This window comes from Pan paniscus, chromosome 9, assembly GCF_029289425.2.
Source record: "Pan paniscus chromosome 9, NHGRI_mPanPan1-v2.0_pri, whole genome shotgun sequence".
Classification (NCBI taxonomy): Eukaryota; Metazoa; Chordata; class Mammalia; order Primates; family Hominidae; genus Pan; species Pan paniscus.
In genome coordinates, this window is record NC_073258.2 from 126473963 (window position 1) to 126496850 (window position 22888).

The following is a 22888-nucleotide window of genomic DNA, read 5'->3' on the forward strand; positions in this document are numbered from 1 at the left end:
CAGCAGAACAAAGAGCATCTATTCAGACTGGAGGGCTTTCTAGGCATGGGGGCACATCAATTTGGGTGCTGTGGCCAATGGCAGTGGCATCACAGATAGTGGTACCATGTGCCAAGCAGAGTGCTAGGAACTTCAGAATAACAGAACCTGCTACCCATTTTCATGACGTATGTCGTGGAACCACAGAATGTTAAAGTTCTAAAGGGCCCTTAAAATGATTAAAATCTGATATTACAGATAAATGATTTGCTGAAGACACAATGAGTTATCTAGTGATCAGGCACAGGTCTCCAGACTCTCAGGAAAATGCTATTTCCATTATGCCACACTACCTCTATTAATAGTTTCTAACACCTTCTTCTCTCCTACCCCATGATAAATGAAGAAAGAAATTATTTTCAAGAGAAAATGTGATGGATGAGGTACTGTGGGAGGCTGAGAAGTAGGTCAGAGGACTCCAACATTTGGGTAGAGTTGCAAAATTCTACAATCTTAACTGGAAATAATCAGTACAATGGAGATTCAAAACACAATTGGCCTTTCAGAAGGCACCTGCCAAGGAGAACCTTGAAGGAAGAAGAAAAAAACTCCACCGCAGTTTAACCTAGAATGTCTGCTTCTTTTGCTCTGATTCTAGTGCTGCTCCCTCTCTCTATTTTCTTATGTTTTATATTTACTTTTATAGATTCAGGGAGTGCATACACAGGCTTATGATATGGACAGATAGTCAAATGGTAAAGTTTGGGCATCTAGTGCACTCATCACCTGAAGAGTGAACATTATACCCAGCAGGTAATTTTTAAATAGAGGATAAAGCAGAGGAAACAAGTGACAAATGAAATACCCTAATAACTTGGTAAGCCCAGGCTCCAAAGGCTCAGAAGTTTGTCTTCTTGATAAGCCTGGGAATGTTCTCAAAAATGCTATCCAGTGTTCAACACCCTCTTCTAAAATATGGCAGAGTAGAAAACTAGATCCAAAGGCCTCACAACCTTACTCTCCATTCTGGAATCTATTATTTCAAAGGAACCAGCTCCCTCATGTGTAAGTCTCTAAGACTTCTTGCTCTCTTCTTAGGCAAAGGTGGGCTCCATATTCTGTTTGTTCATAGAGAAGAAACATTGTAAATTTTGTGACACTTAACATAAGATCATATTTTACCCAATCTTCATCTGATGTCTAAAAAATGTCAGACTCAATATATTTCAATGATCATATCATTCCTACAACTAAAGAACATGTTGTTAAATCAGTTTAATATGGAATACTTCTAGTATCTCTAACCAAGCACCATCAGCCATTGGGCTGGTGGTTTAGGAGACTTAGAATGCCAGGAGTGGTCATGGTTTTCTAGTACTTTACCCATAGTGAATCTTAACTGAGTTAGCTTTCATAAAGATAGACATCTAAATCATGAACAAAAAACTAGCCAGATTCAAAATATAAATTTGCTAAAGATCAAGTCATGGAATAATTCTAGAGAGGATTTAATGGCTCCACAAAGTAAACAGTTGCTGGCCTTGAAGGACAGATTTCTTGTAAGTAGAAGAGTTCTCGACTGAGAATCAAACGTTCTAGGTGGAAGGTCAAGCTTGGTCACAGACTATATATCTTTTCCTCTCTCACTCTCTGGTTTCTTACCCATAATGTGAGGAGCCAGGTGAGCTTGTCTGCCTTATTCATTGCTTGGTCTTACTCATGTAACTGTGTTGCATATACAATTTCTCAACAAATATTTGTTGAATGTATGAATAAATCTCAGAGAGGCATTGAATCACGGTGGTGAAACGTGGACTCTAGAATTAGGAAGTCATACTTTGAGTAACAGCACTATCTCACTGGATATGTGACCTGGGGTAAGCTTCTGGAACCTCAACAAGCCTCAGTTTCCTCCTCTTGAAATTGGGATAAGAATAATAATATCAAAAGTATATGTTTTTAAAAAAGGTTAGCTCCATGCAAACCTCAACATTTATTAATTTTCTTTTTTCTCTGCCTTGAGGAGGACAGCCAATGAACTTGAGCTCCAAGAGGAAACCTTGTGTGACAGGCTCTCCCTAGGCATGAATAATCACTAGCCTCTGACGAAGAAGAAAGTTTTCTCTCTGGAGCCTAAAGACCTGTGCTTGCAGCCCCTGGCTTCTTTTTCCTGCACAAGGGATTTCCGGGTCAGGATGAACAAACACTTCCTGTTCCTCTTCCTCCTTTACTGCCTCATTGTGGGTGAGTCCTGGACCTGAGGGGTATACTTGAGAGACAGGATCTAGGGAGCTCCAGGGAAACTACATGTGTAGCATGCGTCCATGCAGGGCTGAGCTTTGGCCACTTTTATGAGCCAGGGGAAGCCAGCCTCCAGAATGCTCCTCTGCCTTCCCTGACAACTCTTCCATCCTTTTCAGCCTCCTGCCATTCTCCTCCAGGTGGGTAGGCCTCTGTCCTGCCCTTTTAACTCATTTTCTCCCTCTGTCCCTACCATTCCCCATAATCCCAAGCCCTGGCAAGATTTTCCTTAGGACATCCTTTTTATTTGTAAACCTATATCCCATTTGTTGATGGAGCTGGTCAGTCTATAATGAATAATTTTCAGTTTATTTTAGGAGTGAACAATGGCTTTTGATACCCTTTTCAGAGACTTTATATTACAACAAGTAATTCTATGAGAGGAAGTACTGAATGCTCTGGAATCAGACAGATTTTTTTCATGGTTTGTAGTTACGGTCTCAAAATCTCTGTACCTTTGGTTGCTCATTCAAGAAATGGGGACAATTGTGCCTGCTTACAAGGCTTTTGTGAGGATTAAATCAGATGCAACTTGAGAGAACATGGCCCAAATGGGACGCTCAATCATTGCTACTTTCCTTTCTCATTCAGGTGCACTAGGGAAATTTTTTTAAATTAAACCTGTATTTTGAATAGCTCACCCCGCAGAACCTCATAAAAGTGTCACTTATGGTACTATTATTGATGATGCCTTTATGTAGATTAAGATTGAAGCTCAAAAGAACAGAATATATCACCTAACGATAGTAACAATAGCTTTGGTGAAATGTTTTAAAGCCCTCACCCTCCTTATCACACCCATATCTCTAGTAGGCCAGGCTAGCATTCATAGCACCATTTTTAAGCTAGAGAAGTCAATGACATGGAAGCTAACTTTTTGCTTAAAGTTATCCAGGTTAAAAGGGCTGAAGTTGGGGTCAGAATCCTTTGGTGACATTTTCTTTTTATTACTCTGAAATGAGGAGTTGATAAGAGCTCCAACTGTTTACCGCCTAAATACCCCAACCAGTAGCTCTTCATCTGCCTGCCCCCTCCACTATTCATTCCCCACCTCCATCTGAATATTTCTAACTCCATCCCAAGTCCCTGCTTTTGCCTAGTCTCACACCATCTCTATGCTCTCTCCAGCAGTGACATCACTTCAGTGCGTAACATGCCACCTTCGCACACGGACAGACCGCTGTAGAAGAGGCTTTGGTGTTTGTACTGCTCAGAAGGACGAGGCATGCATGCTCTTAAGGATTTACCAGCGTAAGTTAGAGGGTCAGGGAAGGTGTTGTAAGATTCTTAGAATTCTTAGGATAGTGTTTCAGCAATTTCACATCTCAAGAGAAGAACCAATGCAGAATGCCCCTGAGCACAGGTGGTAGCACAGGTCCCTGTGCATACAGACAGAAGATAATTTGGGTCAATGAGACAGGAGGGAGAACTTGGGGATTCTATATTTCCAAGAAAACTGACCAAACAGATTTTTTTTTGATAATCGACACATAACAATTGTTCATATTTATGAGTATATGTGATTTTTCATACAAGCCTTCAATGTGTAATGATCAAATCAGGGTAACTGGATATTCATCAACTCAAACGTTTATCATTTCTTTGTATTGAGAACATTCCATATGTTCTCTTCTAGCTATTTTGAAATATACAATAAAGAAAATATGGTATATACACACAATAGAATATTATTCAACCATAAAAATAAATGAAATTCTGTCCTTTGCAGAAACACAGGTGAGCCTGGAGGTCATTATATTAAATGAAATAAGCAGGCCCAGAAAGACAAATATCCCATGTTCTTAATCATGTATAGGAGCTAAAGAATAAGTTAATGTCATGGAGGTAGAGACTAGAGTGGTGGTTACCAAAGGCTGAGAAGAGTGGTGGAAGGAGAGGATGAAGACAGGCTGGTTAATGACTAAACAGATTTTGACTTTGAAGACACTAAATCACTAGTTGCTAATCTTCTAGCAAGAGAGAAAAATGAAGCAGCTACATAGAGTTGAGGATTTTCAGGGACCTCAGGCAAACAAGCCCTGCAGCTGATCAGTGGCCTCTGTATCTCCCTGCCTGGGTGCTTTTAGGGAGTATAAGCTGGGAAGCCATTCCTCAACCTACCCTGATTAAATTTTCACCAACAGAACTAGTGCTGGGTTTGACTCACCTTGGAGAGCTTAAATCAAATGCTTATTTTCTGTGGTTCTTTCCTATTTTAGGCAATACTCTCCAGATATCATACATGGTGTGTCAGAAATTCTGCAGAGACATGACATTTGATCTCAGGAATCGGACTTATGTTCATACATGCTGCAACTACAATTACTGTAACTTTAAACTCTAAGATGTTTGCCCTCCTGAGGTCTCGCTTTGGAATGTCCCCAATGTTGCTCATCCTTCACACTCTGCTGGCCCTTGCTTCCCTTCCGTGTCTGTCCTGACAATACCCCTGCCCTCTCATTAACCTAAGAAGACTAAACTAGTGTGATCCTTTCTGGTGTCTTCAGCTTGGCTTCTCCCTCAGTCAGAGAATAGTGGTTCTGAACAATGGATTTCTTCTATTATTGGGATTATTGGCATGGCCATATTCCAAGAAACCTGCCCCAAGAGTTCCTGTACAGTAAAATTTAAAGCAGGAACATTCTAGAATCTTAATTTGCTTAACTAGTTCAGGTACACTAGAAAGCCTTCAGCTAAAAATTCACAATATTTTTATCTAAAATTCCCATGTATCCGGAGAATGACTAAGCAGAAATAGCAATTAAATGGATGATGGATACTGAAGATTTTTCTCTACGGACACCAAGTTATTTCTACCAGCAGGCAGTGCCCACTTCAAATTCAACCATTGTGATTTTCTTGCCATTTACAAACTACATCCTTACACTGTTGTTAGGAGATAGCAAACAAGGATCTTCCCGGCCTCTGTGACATTCACCGAGCTCTCACACAGCCACTGCTACTCCTATCGAGATGTACATTCAAGGTACATCAGAACTCTCATTTCTTCCCCTTCCTTTCCTAAACCTTCTCTCTTCCTTTCCCCCTTTGCCATTCACCTTTACTATCACCTCCCACCTCCATTATCACCTCCCCATTGCCACACAACCTCTCCCTGTAGAGGCAGGAGGTCCTTCGAAGCTTTGCCCCATGCGTCAGATGGCACCTGAGGCATATAACCTAGGGTGGGCTGCCTTTCAGGATCCCTCATCAAAGGGAGTCAAACATAGTCAAGATACCATCTACCCTGTACAGCTTTCTTGAGACTTGGGGGCCTGGGTCAAAGAGATTTGTCTGTCGCTTGCTGCCCATCTTTAAGTAATAAACCGACTTCACATAACTTGTTGTGTGTTGGTGTGTTCTGTCTCATTGAACTCAGACAAATAGGTAACTAAAGCATGATGGACCTAAATAGTAGCCCAAGATATAGTGGGACTCCTGTTTCTGGTGATGGGCAGAGTGCTGATTACTGTTATTCTCCAGGAAGTGGGAGTCCTTGCTTGGGATTGGTAATTAGCATTGCACTTCTATATTCATGAAATAATTGTAACTGTTCTGGAACTTATTATAAGTGAAATCACACAGAAACTATTCACTTAAACCTGGTTTCTTTTACCCACCATAATACTGTTTTAATTTTTAAATTTTTAATTTTTGTAGGTACATAGTTGGTGTACGTATCTATGGGGTACCTGAGATATTCTGACAAAGGCATGCAAAGCACAATAATCACATCATGGAGAATGTCATTTATCCTTTGTGTTACAAACAATTCAAAAAACCATTTAATTATATTCTTTTTTTTTTTCTTTGAGACGGGCGGAGTCTGTCTCTATCGCGAGGCTAGAGTGCAGTGGCGCGATCTGGGCTCACTGCAAGCTCCGCCTCCCGGGTTCACGCCATTCTTCTGCCTCAGCCTCCCGAGTACCTGGGACTACAGGCGTCTGCCATCACGCCTGGCTAATTTTTCTATTTTTAGTAGAGACGGGGTTTCACCATGTTAGCCAGGATGGTCTCGATCTCCTGACCTTGTGATCCACCCGCCTCGGCCTCCCAAAGTGCTGGGATTACAGGCGTGAGTCACTGTGCCCTGCCAATTATATTCTTTCAGTTATTTTTAAATGCACAATTAAGTTATTATTAACTATAGTTGCCTGTTGTGCTATCAAATACTAAATATCATTCATCATTTTTATTTTTTTGTACCCAATAACCATCACAACCTCCCCTCCAGTCCCCCACTATCATTCCGAACCTCTAGTCACCATCCTTCTAATCTCTATGTTCATGATGAATTCAACTGTTTTGATTTTTAGATCCCACAAATAAGTGAGAACATGTGATGTTTGTCTTTCTCTGCCTGACTTGACTTAACATAATGACCTCCAGTTCCATTCATTGTTGTCATTGTTGCAAATGAATGGATCTCACTTTTTTTATGGCTAAATAGTACTCGCTTGTGTATATGTACCGCATTTTCTCTATCCATTTATCTATTGGTGGAAAATTAGCTTGTTTCCAAATTTTGGCTATTCGGAAGAGTGCTGCAACAGAGTGCAGATATCTCTTCAATGTGCTGATTTTCTCTCTTTTAAGTATATACCCAGCAGTGGGACTGCTGGATCATACGGTGGCTCTATTTTTAGTTTCTTGAGAAACCTCCAAACTGTTCTCCATAGTGGTTGTACTAATTTACATTCCCATCAACAGTGTGTGAGGGTTCCCTTTTCTCCACATCCATGCCAGCATTTGTTATTGTCTGTCTTTTGGATATAAGCCATTTTAACTGGGATAAGATATCTCATTGTAGTTTTGATTTGCATTTCTCTGATGATCAATGATGTTCAGAACACTTTCATATGTCTGTTTTCCATTTGCATGTCTTCTTCTGAGAAATGTCTATTCAAATCTTTTGCCCATTTTTGACTGGATTATTAGATTTCTTCCTATAAAGTTGTTTGAGCTCTGTATATATCCTGGTCATTATCGCTTCACTTTGTTAACTGTTTCCTTTGCTATGCAGAAGTTTACATTGATGTTTTCCCATTTGTCCATTTTTCCTTTGATTATCTGTGCTTATGTGGTATTGCTTAAGAAATTTTTGCCCGGAACAATGTCCTGGAGAGTTTCCTAAAAGTTTTCTTACATTCTTTTAATGGTTAAAGTTTTTAATCCATTTTGATTTGATTTGTGTATATGGTGAGAGGTAGTGGTCAAGTTTCATTCTTTTGCATATGGATATCCAGTTTTCCCAGCGCCATTTGTTGAAGAGTCTGTCTTTTCCCCAGTGTATGTTCTTGGCACCTTTGTCAAAAATAAGTTTGCTGTATGTGTGTGGATTTGTTTCTGAATTCTCTATTCTGTTCTATGTGTTCTATGTATTCTGTTCTATTCTGTTATAAGTCTATGTGTCTGTTTTTATGCCAGTACCATGCTGTTTTGGTGAGTATAGCTCTGTACTATAATTTGAAGTCAGGTAATGTGATTCCTCCAGTTTTGTTCTTTTTGTTCAGAATACCTTTGGATATTCTGGGTCTTCTGTGATTCCATGTAAATTTTAGTATTGTTTTTCTATTTTGGTAAAGAATGTCATTGGTATTTTGATAAAAATTGCATTGAATCTGTAGAATGTTTTGGGTAGTATGGACATTTTAACACTATTGATTCTTATAATTCATGAACATGAAATATAATTTAATTTTTTAATATCTTCTTCAATTTCTTTCATCAGTGTTTTATAATTTTTGTTGTAGAGATATTTCACTTCTTTGGTTAAGTTCATACCTAAGTATTTAATTTTTTTCTGTGGCTATTATAAATTGGATTTCTTTCTTGGTTCCTTTCTCAGAATGTTTGCTATTGGCATACATAAATGTTACTAATTTTTGAATGTGGATTTTGTATTCTGCAACTTTACTGAGTGTGTTTATCAGTTCTATTTTTCAGTGGAGTCTTTAGGTTTTTCTTACTATAAGATCATATCATCTGCAAACAAGGACAATTTGAATTCTTCCTTTCCAATTTGGATGCCCTTTATTTTCTTCTCTTGTCTGACTGCGCTAGCTAGAAATTCCAGTACTATGTTGAATAACAGAGGTGAAAATGGGCATTCTAGATCTAAGAGGAAAGACCTTCTGTTTTTTTTTTTATTTTTTATGATATTAGCTGTGGGTCTGTCATATATGGTTTTTATTATGTTGAGTTATTTTCATTCTGTACACAGTTTTTTGAGGGCTTTGAACATGAAGGGATGTTGAACTTTATTAGATGCTTTTTAGCATCAGTTGAAAACATCATATTTTTTTGTCCTTCATTCTGTGGATATGGTGTATCACACTGATTGATTTGCATATGTTGAACCATCCTTGCATCTCTAGGATAAATCCCACTTGGTCATGATGAATGATCCTTTTAATGTATTGTTGACTTAGGTTTGCTGGTATTTTGTTTGGGATATTTGCACCAATATTCATCAGTGATATTTACCCACAGTTTTATTTTTTTGATGTGTCTTTGTCTGGTTCTGGTATCAGGTAATACTGGCTTCGTAGAATAAGTTTGAAAGGATTCCCTTCTCCTGTTTCTCAGAATAGTTTGAGTAGAATTGACATTAGTTCTTCTTTAAATGTTTAGTAGAACTCAGCAGTACCACCATCAGGTCCTGGGCTTTTTTTAACTGAGTGACTCTTAATTACTGTTTTGGTCTTGTTACTTTTTACTGGTCTCTTCAGGTTTTGAATTTCTTCATGTTTGAATCTTTGCAGGTTGTATGTGCTTAGGAATTCGTTCATTTTCTCTAGATTTTCCAGTTTATTGGCATATAATTGCTCATAGTACCTACTAATGATCCTTGGAATTTCTCTGGTATCAGTTGTAATGTCTCCTTTTTCATCTCTAGTTTTAAGTATTTGGGTCTTCCCTCTTTTTTTTTTAGTCTGGATAAAGGTTTGTCAATTTTGTTTATCTTTTTTAAGAAACCAGCTTTTGGTTTCATTGATCTCTTGTATTGTTTTCCATCATTTCAAATTCATTTATTTCTGCTCTGATCATTATTTCTTTTCATCTACTAATTTTGAGCTTGGTTTGCTCTTGCTTTTCTAGTTCTTTAAGATGCATCATTAGGTCATTTATTTGAAGTTTTTTTCTTTTTTGATGCAGACACTTATAGCTGTAAGTTCACCTCTTAGTACTGCTTTCACTGTATTCCATAGGTTTTGGTATATTATCTTTCTATTATCATTTGTTTCAAGACATTTCTCAATTTCTCAATTTTTTCATTGATCCACTGGTCATTTGGGAGTATATTGTTTAATTTCCATGTGTTTGTATAGTTTTCAAAATTCCTCCCGTTATTGATTTCTAGTTTTATTCCTTTTTGCTCAGAGATGATGTTTGGCATTATTTCAACTTTTTTGAATGTTTTAAGACTTGTTTTGTGACCTACAATAGGACGTATCCTTGAGAATGATTCATGTGCTGAGGAGAAGAATGTGTATTCTGCACCTGTTGGATGATACGTTTTGTAAATATCTATTAGGTACATTTGTTCTATAGTGCAGATAAAGTCTGATGTTTCTTTGTTGATTTTCTGTTTTGATGATCTGTCCAATGCTGAAAGAGGGATGTTGAAGTATTCAGCTATGATTTTATTGAGATATTTTTCTTTAGCTCTAATAACATTTGCTTTATATATTTCATGCTCCAGGACTCTGTCTTGGTCTGTAAAGTCGTCACTAAAAAATCTGCATCCAGACATATTGGAGCTCCATTGTATGTGATTTCTTTCTTTTCTCTTGCTGCTTTTAAGATCCATGCTTTATCCTTGGACTTTGGGAATTTGGGTTAAATCCACTTAGTGTTCTATCACTTTCTTGTACTTCAATATTAATATCTTTCTCTAGGTTTGGGAAGTTCTCTGATATTATCCATTTGAATAAACTTTCTATCACTGTCTCTTTTTCTACCTCCTCTTTAAGGTCAATAACTCTTAGATTTGCCCTTTTGAGGTTGTCTTCTACATCTTATAGGCATGCTTCATTCTTTTTTTTTTTTTTTGCATTCTGAGCCCATGCTGCTTTATTGCTAAAAAATATATATACACAGGTGCAGAGTTTCCACCTCTTTTAACAGCTCCTTTTTACATCAAAGAATTCAGTTTCTTTTTCAAAACCCCCAAAGATGCATAGATTAAAAAGCAAGCTGCCTTTTGTAATACTTCAAATAATATTCAATGAAATTCTTTTTAACATTATACTCCAATGGTGCAATGGAGAATATGGAGGATAGCAAATAAACACAGTGAGCAACTCTTATTCTTACAAGGCAGTAAGTAAAGTATAATGTGAAGGACAGTCTAAGATAATCTTTCTGGTTATAATAGATGGGTGGTTTTAAGACAAGTGCCAAGACCGTTACTGTTTAATGATTGATGATAATGTATTACCAGGGTATCTTTCTTACTCCTTAGAGAAAAATACTTTTTCACTGATGGAATAACATATCATCACCAAAGGAGAAAAAAACCTGAAAACTGTCAGTAACTAAGATACCTATTCTGACTTTAAAGAAGGTATAGGAGTTCATGGAGAAATCCTTCTTTTTTATTCTTTTCTTCTTTTGTCCCCTCTGACTGTGAATTTTCAAATAGCTTGTCTTCAAGATTACTAATTCTTTCTTCTGTTTGATCAATTCTGCTATTAAGAGACTCTGATGCATTCTTTAAAATGTCCATTGCATTTTTCAACTCTAGAACTTCTAATTGATTTTTAAATTATTTCTCTCTTTGTTAAAGATGTCTAATAGAATTTTGAATTTCTTCTCTCTGTTATCTTGAATTTCTTTGAGTTTCCTCAAAACCACTATTATTTGGGAGAAACTGGCCAAACACAGTGGCTACAGGACCCATGCAAGTCTGAAAGCCAATAGGGCAGGCATTAAACCTTAAAGTTCCAAAACAATCTCCTTTGACTCCATGTCTCCCAAGGCCTTAGGCAGCTCTGACCCTGTGGCTTTGCAGGGTACAGCCCCCCTCCCAGCTGCTTTCACAAGCTGGTGTTGAGTGTCTATGGCTTTTCCAGGCACCGGTGCAAGTTGTCAGTGGATCTACCATTCTGGAGTGTGGAGGATGGTGGCCTTCTTCTCACAGCTCTATTAGGCAGTGCCCCAGTAGGGACTCTGTGTTGTGGCTCCAACTCCATATTTCCCCTCTGCATTGCCCTAGCAGAGGTTCTCCATGAGGGTTCCACCCCTGAAATACACCTCTGCCTGGACATCATGCATTTCCATATCTTCTCTGAAATCTAGGCAGAGGATCCCAAACCTCAATTCTTGACTTCTGTGCACCTGCCAGACCAACACCACGTGGAAGCTACCAAGGCTTAGGGCTTGAACCCTCTGAAGCCATGGCCCGAGCTGTAACTTGTCCCCTTTAGCCACAACTGGAGCAGCTGGGATGCAGTGCACACAGCAGGGGTCCCTAGACCCACCCCCAGGAAACTACTTTTCCCACCTAAGCCTCTGGGCCTGTGATGGGAGGGGCTGCCATGAAGGGTTCTTACATGCCCTGGAGACATTTTTCCCTTTGTCTTGGAGATTACCTTTTGGTTTCTCATTACTCATGCAAATTTCTGCAGCCAGATTGAATTTCTCCCCAGGATTTTTTTTTAATCACATCATCAGGTTGCCAATTTTCCAAACTTTTATGCTCTGCTTCCTCTTGAATGTTTTGCCACTTAGGAATTTCTTCAGCCAGATGCCCTAAATCATCTCTCTGAACTTCCAAGTTCCACAGATCTCTAGGGCAGAGGCACAATGCTGCCAGTTTCTTTGTATAGCAAGAGTGACTTTTACTCCAGTTCCCACAAGTTTCTCATCTCCATCTGAGACTACTTCAGCCTGGACTTTATTGTCCATATCCCTATCAGCATTTTGATCAAAGCCATTTAACAAGTCTCTAGGAAGTTCCAAACTTTCCCACATTTTCCTGCCTTCTTCTGAGCCCTCCAAACTGTTCTAAACTCTGCCTGTTACCCAATTCCAAAGTCGCTTCCACATTTTTGGGTATCTTTACAGCAATGCCTCACTACCTGGTACCAATTTACTGTGTTAGTCTGTTCTCATGCTGCTAATAAAGACATACCTGAGACTGGGTAATTTACAAAGGAAAGAGATTTAATTGACTCACAGTTCTGCAGGGCTGATCAGCCTCAGGAAACTTACAATCATGGCAGAAGGGGAAGCAAACAGGTTCTTCTTCTCCTTCTTTGTGTGGTGGCAACAAGGAAAAGTGCAGACTGAAGCGGGGAAAAAGCCCCTTATAAAACCATCAGACCTCAGGTTAACTCACTCACTATCATGAGAACAGCATGGAGGTAACTGCCCCCATGATTCAGTTACCTCCCACTGGGTACCTCCCACAACACGTGGTGATTATGAGAACTACAATTCAAGATAAGATTTCGGTGGAGACACAGCCAAACCATATCAGTCATGATCAATGATATTTTAATGTGTTGTTGAATTCAGTTTGCTAGTATTTTCTTGAAGTTTTTTTTAATAAATATTCATCAGATATGTGAGCCAGTAGTTTTGTTTTTCTGATATGTCTTTCTCTGGTTTGGTATTAGGATAATACTATCCTCATAGAATGAGTTTGGATGTATTCCCTCCTCCACTATTTTTTGGAATAGTTTGAGTAGGATTGGTATTAGTTCTTTAAATGTTTGGTAGAATTCAATAGTAAAAATGTTGATTTCATTACTTATTGGTCTGTTCAGGTTTTGGATTTCTTCTGATTCAATTTGGTTGGTTGTATGTATCTAGGAATTTGTCCATTTCTTGTAGAGTTTCCAATTTATTGGTATATAGTTCCTCCTATTAGCCACTGATGATCCTTTCATTCTCTGCAGTGTCAGTTCTAATGTCTTCTTTTTCATTTCCAATTTTATTTATTTGAATCTTCTCTCTTTTTTCTTAGTCTGACTAAAGGCTTGTCAATTTTGTTTAACTTTTCAAAAAAACCAACTTTTTGTTTCATGAATCTTTTGTATTTTTTAATTTCAATTTCATTTATTTCTACTCTGGTCTTTATTATTTCTCTTCTTCTGCTAATTTTGGGTTTGGTTTGCTCTTGTCTTTCTAATTCTTTAAGATGCATTGTTAGTTTGTTCATTTGAAGGTTTTTTAAAGGTAGGCACTTACAGCTATAAACTTCTGTCTTAGTACTGCTTTTGCTATATCCCATAGGTTTTGGTATATTGTGTTTCCATTCTATTTGTCTCAAGAAATTTTTCAATTTTCTTCTTAATTTCTTCATTGACCCACTGGTCATTTAGGTGCAATTCAGGAGCATATTGTTTAATTTCCATGTATTTGTATAGTTTCCAATGTTCCTCTTCTTACTGATTTCTAGTTTTATTCCATTATGGTCAGAGAAGATGCTTGCCATTATTTCATTTTTTAAAAATGTTTTATGGCTTGTTTTGGAACCTAACATATGATGAGAATGATCCATGTGCTGAGAAGATCAATGTGTATTCTGCAACTCTTGGATGAAGTGTTCTGTTAATATTTACTAGATTCGTTGGTCTGTAGTGCATATTAAGTCTTATGTTTCTTTGTTGATTTTCTATCTGGGAGATCTGTCCGGTGGTGAAAGTGGGGTGTTAAAGTCTGCAGTTATTATTGTATTGAAGTCTATCTCTCTTTTTAACTCTAATAATATTTCCTTTATATATCTGAGTGCTCCAGTGTTCCGTGTATACATATTTAAAATTATTATAGCCTCTTGCAGACTTGACCTCTTTATCATTATGTAGTGATATAATGATATCACTTCTTCTTTGCCTCTTCTAGTTTTTATCTTGAAATCTAACTTGTCTTATATAAGTACAGCAACTCCTGCTTTTTTTTGGTTTTCATTGGCATGGAATATCTTTTTTCATCTCTTCATTTTCAGTCTATGTGTGTCTCTGTAGGTGAGGTATGTTTCTTGCAGGCAACAGATCAATGAGTCTTGTATTTTCATCCACTCAGCCAGTCTGCGCCTTTTGATCAGAGAGTTTAGTCCATTTACATTCAATGTTATTATTGATAAGTAAGGACTTATTCCTGCCATTTTGTTATTTTTTTCTGGCTTTTTTTTGGTCTTCTCTTTATTCTTTATTTCCTTTCTGTCTTCCTCTAGTGAAGGTGACTTTCTCTGGTGATATGATTTAGTTTCTTTCTTGCTTTTTATATATTTTAGTTTCTATTTTGCTACACCTTTTCTTCTGATTTTTTTTGTGTTTTTTTTTTTTGTCTACTATTTTAAGTTGGGTGTATTGGTTATTTCTTTTTTCTTTTTATGTATATTTAATACTATGAATTTTTCACTGAAAAATGCCTTAGCTATATTTTATAATTTCTGATATTTTATGTTTCCCTATACTTGCTATTAAAAAATTCTGCATTTTTGTCTTAAATTTTTCTGTTGATGTAAGAGTTGCTAAATAGTATGTTGCTACATTTCCAGCTTGCAGTGCTTTTTTGGATTGGTTTTCAGCATCTAGTTTATTGCACTGTAGTAAGTGAATATTGCTTATGTTAATTCTATTTTTGGAAGTTATCAAGTATTTCTTTGAGGCATTGCAAAGGTTTCTCAAGTTCAGATATTTGAAAGAACCACCAGACTTCATAGAACACACTTATTCTCTGTGGAACATATAAATTCATAGAGCATACTTAATAAGGTCTTTATTTAAAGATAAAACACTGCAGCAAATGAAACAGTGCAGACAAATACTGGGAGATCTGAGAGAAATCCCATGCACAAATTCTGCAGTCCTTTTTTTGCACAGAGACTGCACTCTGTCTTTGGACTGTGCAATCACAATCTGTGTGGGGAATCTTGGTTTCAGGAAACATCAAAGAGTTACAACATTTCAGTCAGACAAGACGAATAAATTCCAGAGATCTATTGTACAGCATAGTAACTATTGCTAATGATAATGTATTTTATACTTACGAACTGCTAAAAGTAGACCTTAAATGTTCTAATGACAAAACATAACAAGTATATGAGGCAGATATGTTAATTTGATTTAACCATTTCACAATTTATATATATATCCAAATATCATATTGTACTATCTTCCTATCTTTCTTCATGATGTGATGATTTTTTGTAGTGATATGCCTTGATCCCTTTATCTTTTTCTCTGTGTGTGTGTTTGTGTGTGTGTGTGTGTGTGTGTGTGTATCTACTACAGACTTTTTCTTCCTGGTTACCACAAGGCTTACATAAAACATATTATCATTAGAACAGCCTATTTTAATCAGATGAAATCTGAACTAGCTGCATAAAAAAACTCTACACTTTACCTTCTTCTTCCCTCACATTATATTTTATTGATGCACAATTTACATCTTTTATATATTGTTTACTAATTAACAAATTATTGTACTTATAGTTGTTTTTAATGTCATTGTCTTTTAACTTTTTACTAGAGTTAAAACTGATTTATGCACTACCAATACAGTATTAAAGTATTCTGAATTTGACTATATTCTTACTTTTATAGTGAGATTTATACTCTCATATGTTTTTATGATGTTAGAATCCTTCTCTTTCAATTTAAGGCATTCTCTTTAGCACTTTTTCTAGGGCAGGTCTACTGGTGATAAACTCCCACAGCTTTTGTTTCTGGGAAAGTCTTTATCTCCCCTTCATTTCTGAAGGACAGTTTTGCTGAGTATAGTATCCTTGGTTGACAAGTATTTTTTTCTTTCAGCATTTTAAATATATCATCCCACTCTCTCCTGGCCTGCAAGTTTTCCACTGAGACTATCACTAATAGTCTTACAAAGGATCCCTTCTATATGATGAGTTTATTTTCTCTGAATGCTTTCAAAATTTTCTCTTTGTCTTTTACTTGAGAATTTGATTACAATGTGGTCATAGAAGGTTTTTTGTATTTAAACCTTTGTTCTTTGGGATTTGTGGATCTGATGTTCATTTACTTCTCCAGATTTGTGAAGCTTTCTATCATTATTTCTTTAAAAAAAAAAAAAAAAGGCTTTCCATCTTTTTCTCGTGCTCTGCTTTCTAGGACTCCCATAACATGTGAATTAATATCCTTGCCAGTGTCCTATATGTCCTGTAGGCTTTCTGCATTCTTTTTAATTCCTTTTTCTTTTTGTTTTTCTGATTAGGTAATTTCAAATGACCTGTCTTCAAGATTACCAATTATTTATTCAGCTTGATTGAGTCTGCTATTGAAGCTCTCAATTCAACTTTTTATTTCAGTCATTGTATTCTTCAGTTCTAGAATTTGTGTTTGGTTCTTTTTAAAGGTTTTTATCTCAGTTGAAATTCTCATCTTGTTCATGTATTGGGTTTTCCTGATTTTGTTTAGTTCTGTGTTCTCTTGTAACTCAGTTTTTTAAAGATAATGATTTTAAATTATTTGTCAGACAGTTCATAGATCTCCATTACTTTAGGTCATATACTGACACTTCTTTTTTTTCCCTTTGCTGGTGTTATTATTATTCTTTCATGATTCTTGTGGCCTTATGTTGGTGTTTGTACATTTGAAGAACTATGCACTTCTTCCAGTCTTTACAGACTGGCTTTGGCCAGTAAAGCCCTTTACCAGTTAACACATATAAGGATTCTAGGTATGCTGCCTGGCAGGGTCTATGAGCAGGCTTATTACATGAGTCCTCAGGAGAGCTGGTTGGTGCCTAGGTTAGCAAGTGGAAGATCTTGGTGCCGGGTTGGTGCCTGGGTTATCAAGTGGAAGATCTTAGTGCCTGAGTCCAAGAGAGCTGGCCTAACAATGAGGTGAGCCAGGTGCCTGGGTCCACAGGAATTGGCCTTGTCCTGAGTCTGCTGGCCTTATGCCAGGGTCCACTGGGGCATGCCCAGTGCCTGGGTCTACAGGCACGGGACTGGAGCCTAGGTTCATGGAGGCCATTCTAGCACTGGAGTGGGCAATAAGCCTAAGCCCATAGTGGTGGATCTAGGTTCTGATCTGAAGGTATCATCTTGAAATCTGGTCTGGAAGGGTGATCCTGGAGACTAGGTTCATGTGGACCAGTCCAGTGCTGAGGTCTCAAGTGGCCTTATACCCTGGATCCACTGAAGCAGGCCTGTAACTTGGTGCCACTGAAAGCTAGGGCTATAGGAGTCAGCCTGGCATTGGAGTGGACCTGGAGCCTGAGCCTGTGGGAGCTTGTATAGAGCCTGAGTCCACAGGGGCTAATATGGCATTGGGGCAAACCTGGAGCATGGGGTTGCAGGTGGTAGCCTGGAGTCTGGGTCTGCAGGGAGTAGCCTGAGTCCTGAGGCCACAAGGGAAAGTCTATAGTCTGGATGTTGGGGGACAGACTGATGGTTGGCTCTGTGGGTGCAAACCTGGAGCATAGGTCCATGGGGGCTGACCCAGAGCCTGAAGCCATGGAGGAGAGCCTGATACTGGGGTTGACGGGGGTAGGGGGAGTGGCTCATACAAGGTCTGCAGTGACACTGGGTGTTTATTTCACTCTCTTTACCCCATGCAGAGGGTATCTCTCTCCATGTTGTACTGCCTGGGCTTGGGGGAGGGGTGATATGGGTAATGCGAGACTATTCTTCCTACTCTCTTCAATCCATCTTTTCTTATTTGTGTACTCCACTAAGGTTCTATAATCTCTCACCTGAATTCCTTAGCTCTTGTCAAGGTGTTTTCATGGATGGATAGTTGTTTAAATTGATGCTTTTGCAAGTGGTGATCATTTGAGTGTCCTATATGGTCATCTTGCTAGTCACTTTTCCATTAGGTTCTTTTTAATACATTCTATTTCTCTGTTAAAATTATTTATATTTTCATTTTGCCCATTTTTTTCTCTCATTTAATATATCTTAGTAGTTATTTTAAAGTCATCATGTTATAATTTCAACATCTGGTCTGCTTCTATTACCTATTTTTTCCTGCTTCTTCATATGTCACATAAATTCTTATTATATTCCCAACATTGTAGAAAGCATTATCTTCCCCTAGAGAGAGCACACTCCTTTCTTTGTGAAGCGATACATGGAGGAATTCATCACCAAGATCACATCAGATTTGAGCAGGGTCAGGACTATTTTGAAGCTTTGGTTGGTTTAAGTTCAAAAAGTCTCTCTGTCTATGGGAAACCTGTTCTTCTATTAACTGTTAAAAGTCTTGGCAGATATCTTTAAAGTTCCTGTTCATCTCTGCTCCCCTTAGAAGGGGGTCTTCCTTTCTGGAATTTGAGTTTCTTTTTATTCTGAATCCACATACCTCTCATATCATTTTAAAATATTTGACTATTTATACAAAAAATTAGCTGGGCGTGGTGGTGTGTGCCTGTAATCTCAGTTACTCAGGAGGCTGAGGCAGAAGAATCATTTGAACACAGGAGGCAAAGGTTGCAGTGAGCCGAGATTGTGCCACCGCACTCCAGCCTGGTTGACAGAGCGAGAGTCTGTCTCAAAAACATAATAATAATAAATATTTGACTATTATTTTATCCACCTTTCTGGTTATTTCAAAGGCATGCATTGTTTCCAACAACTCTCCACATTATAACCCAGAGCCAGAAGTCACAGTATTCATTTCTGAAACGTTTTCTACAAGTATTTTCAAACATATCTCTTACAGTGTTTTTTTTTGTTTTCTAGCCATCTCCATTCTAAGCTTTTCTATATATTTTTCTCAAATTGTATTTAACACAGCCAAACTCTAAGCTAAATCATATACTTTAGATTGATTATAGTTTGATTGAAGAGTTACTGTTTCTAATACTACAAAGAATGTCTTTTTTCTGAACTACTTGCTTATGATACAAGTTAATAATACAATGCCTCATTATTTCTGAACTCTTTCCTATGTGTTCCCTAAAAACAGAGATATTTTTTCTTATAACCACAATACAATCATCACAATCACAAAATTAGTATTGACAAATTACTATCATGTAATCCACAGACCCCATCCAAGTTTTATCAATTTCCCAGTAATATTTTTCATAGCAAAATAATTCAATCTAGGATCATGATATTGCATTTATTTGCAAAGTCTCTTTAGTCTCCTCTAATCTGGAATAGGTTCACAGTCTTATTTTCATGGCTTTAATACTTTTAAAATTATAAGCTGGTATTTTATATAATTCCCCTCAAATTGGGCCTGCACAACATGTCCGCATGATTAGATACAGATAATAGCTCTTTGACAAAAATTTCGCCGAAGTGGTGCTGTGTTCTCAGTGCATTCTATCTAGGCGCACATAATTTTATCTCTTTACTAGTGATGTTAATTAATTACAATTAAAATTATTTATCTTCTATAAAATTACTCATTTTCCCTTTGTAATTGCTAACTATTTTCTGGTGAGGTTCTCAGACTTTGTGAATGTCCCAGTATCTTTCCATTTTCACCAACAAGTTTTATCACTTACTAGTTTTATCATCTGTTAACACTAATAAGTTAGTGATAATCTTAGCATTTTTGCCTGAATTAATGAATTATTTCTTAGCATTTTTGTCAGATGGTGATTTTCCAATTTCAATACTCCGTCAGTGTTTATTAGATGGAATCTAATTTATTAGCTGGCAATCTACTGTAAGGAAAAGTTTTCTCCTCTCCTTATTTACCTATTTGATTACATAAGTATAATCATTCCTATTTTGTTCAATGAGTCATATTGATCATTATAACATTTATTTTGATGCTCAATTTTGGCCAGAGTCCCTTTAAGCTTGATTCAATATCCTTTCAGCATTTCCACCATTCTTTGAACACTTCCTTATTTCAGCCCTGGCCTAAATATTCCAGGCTCATTTTGTATTTTCCCTGCAAGGAGCCCTACCTACTTCTTCTTAATGGGAAAGGATATTTAGAAACGAAAATACAGGTGCTAGGTGTGCCCATTGCTATTGTGGTGTTACTGCTCTATGTCCACTCCATGTTCAAAGCTAGATAATACATGTACATACAGAAACATTATATTCTCGGCCAGGTGCGGTGGCTCATGCCTGTAATCCCAGCACTTTGGGAGGCTGAGGTGGGTGGATCACAAGGTCAGGAGACCGAGACCATCCTGGCTAACACAGTGAAACCACGTCTCTACCAAAAATACAAAAAATTAGCCAGGCATGGTGGTGGGTGCCTGTAGTCCCAGCTACTCGGGAGGCTGAGGCAGGAGAATGGCATGAACCTGGGAGGTGGAGCTTGCAGTGAGCCGAGATCGCGCCACTGCACTCCAGCCTGGGCATCTCAAAAAAAAACAAAAAACAAAAAACAAAAAAAGAAACATTATATTCTCTGATAATCTCAGTCTTTATACCCAGCTCAATTTTGTTTCTACTAACAGTTCCTTTCTTCCTAAGGATCAAGCTCTATTTTGTGAAAGGAATTTTAGTGACATATTTCCATATATCTGAGATATCCAAGGGCTTGGGGAACCCTGGTTCCCTGATTTTGTCTATGGCATGTTCCCTTTGCTATCCTAGTGTTACATGTTTTTGTAAAAGGGTTTACAGAGCTTCATAAACTATACTGCTGCCTCCAATATGTCCTAATTGAAAGTTCAGAGTACTATGTTGATAGCTCTAAGCAAAGCCTTTTAAAATTAACCCAAGAATTCTAAGGCAGTCAACTTCAGCCTTCATGACTCACAGCCTCTTTTCAGTTGCTGTTCACAGCAATTGGGAGTTGTTTCCCCTGACTGAGGGCCAGGACGCAGGGTAACCTGGCATTAAAAACACAATATATAAGCAAATAGTACACTAAAAGCCCAGACTAATATATTTCATGTGACACAACTGCACTTGTATCCATAAATACACACACACACACAAATTTTTGCGATGGTGTCTCACTGTCACCCAGGCTGGAGTACAGTAGTACAATCACAACTCACTGCAGACTCAATCTCCTGGGCTCAAGCTATCCTTCCACCTCAGCCTCTCAAGTAGCTGGGACTACAGTGCATGCCATCATGCCCAGTTAATTTTTGTATTTTTTGTAGAGATCGGGCTTCATCATATTGTTCAGGTTGGTCTTTAACTCTTGAGCTCAAGCAATTCACCCGCCTTGGCCTCCCAAAGTGCTGGGATTACAGGCATGAGCCACCAGGCCCGGCCAAGAGAAAAAAAAAATAAGAAAAGTAAAAATAAAATTTTCAATTAATTATGGATCATTTAAATTATACACAGAGAAGGGCAGAGCAAGATGGTAGAAAAGAAGCCTACAGCATTTGTCCCTCTAGTAGGATCACCAAATTTTAACAACTACATGCACACAGAAAAGCACCATCACAAGAACAAAAATCAGGTTGTTCGAACAATCACAGTACCTGGTTTTAACTTTATATCACTGAAAGAGGCATTAGAGAGGGTAGAAGAGGCAGCCTTGAATTGCTGAAACTACCATTCTCCCATCCTCTGACAGTGGCCATGTAGCACAGAGAACCTGTGCACTTGGGGGAGTGAGATCGCAGCAACTGGGGGACTTCGCATTGAACTCAGTGCTGTCCTGTCACAGAGGAGAGTAAAGCCATGCTGGGCTTAGCCAGCACTTGTGTACAGAGGGAACAATTCGGACCAGCCATAGCCAGAGGGTAATCACCCATCCCAGAAGCTAGAACTTGAGTTTCTCCACAAGCCTTGTCACTCCAAGCCAAAGTGTTTTGGGGTCCTAGGCAAAACTGAAAGGCAGTCTAGGGACACAAGGACCGCACTTCCTAGGGAACTCTGGTGCTGGGCTGGGCTCAGAGCCAGTAAATACCATGAATCATTGCATTTTTAGAACCTACTGCCAGCATCTTCATTCTGTCCATTTAAACTAATTAATCAACCCTGCATGAAAGAATCTACTTTCTATTTCTCAAGATGTTAAAGTATAGTATTCATCCAAATATTATAAAATTTGGGAGAAATCTCATCATACATATATTGAAAATATTTTTAAATTTATTTGTAGATTTAAATATTTAATTCTACTTATATAAATACAACATTACACAAACTAATGAGCAGTCATAATCCTGGATATCAATAGGGATGAGACCAATCCTGGGATAATATTACATATGTGTGTATATAATTATAAGCTAAAAAAATACATATCATAGTGTCTGTAGAGTCTAATACATAGGATGGCTAAAATCATTTTTAGAACGTAAAACTAAAGTCAACCAATAATAATTCAGGGATTCATTATTGTTATTTCATAACATTATTTTTGTTAAGAAAACTACAGTGATGATCTCAAACTCTTATCTCTCCTTAACATTTTTTGTTACAGGGCTGTGCCAATCGATTAAAAACAATCAGCTTTTATCAATGAGTACGTAGAATACGAGGTGATATTTGAATATTTTTGAGGACTGGGCATCCCTCACATGCTGTCTTAATTCATTTTCTATCACTGCAACAGAACTGGGTAATTTATAGTGAACAGAAATGTATTCAGCTCATGGTTCTGGAGTTATCTTTGTTATTAATAATTTAATTGCACTCTGGTCTGAGAACACATGTCTATGTGATTTGAGGTCTTTGAAATTTATTGAGATTTTCTTTATGTCCCAAAATGTGGTCTGTTTTTGTGAGTATTCAGTGTGCACT

At 37.7% G+C, this 22888-nt stretch overlaps 2 protein-coding genes across 2 annotated transcripts in view; one reads left to right on the plus strand and one right to left on the minus strand.

Annotated features, from left to right (window-relative positions):
• Positions 1 to 22888, minus strand: part of ACRV1 (acrosomal vesicle protein 1) — a 216818-nt gene that overhangs the window by 118817 nt on the left and 75113 nt on the right. The window lies entirely within an intron of this gene.
• On the plus strand, positions 2004 to 22389 carry PATE3 (prostate and testis expressed 3). Its single transcript, XM_034934004.3, has 2 exons — positions 2004 to 3531; positions 4500 to 22389. The coding sequence occupies exons 1-2, from the start codon at positions 3396 to 3398 to the stop codon at positions 4622 to 4624; spliced, it is 261 nt and encodes an 86-aa protein (XP_034789895.1). The 5' UTR covers positions 2004 to 3395; the 3' UTR covers positions 4625 to 22389.

Bases quoted from the DNA above. Each gene is read 5' to 3' on its own strand.
- PATE3 (XM_034934004.3), top strand. From the start codon at position 3,396: ATGCTCTCTCCAGCAGTGACATCACTTCAGTGCGTAACATGCCACCTT. The intron at 3,532-4,499 runs GTAAGTTAGAGG...TTCCTATTTTAG, and splicing joins GCTCTTAAGGATTTACCAGC to GCAATACTCTCCAGATATCA.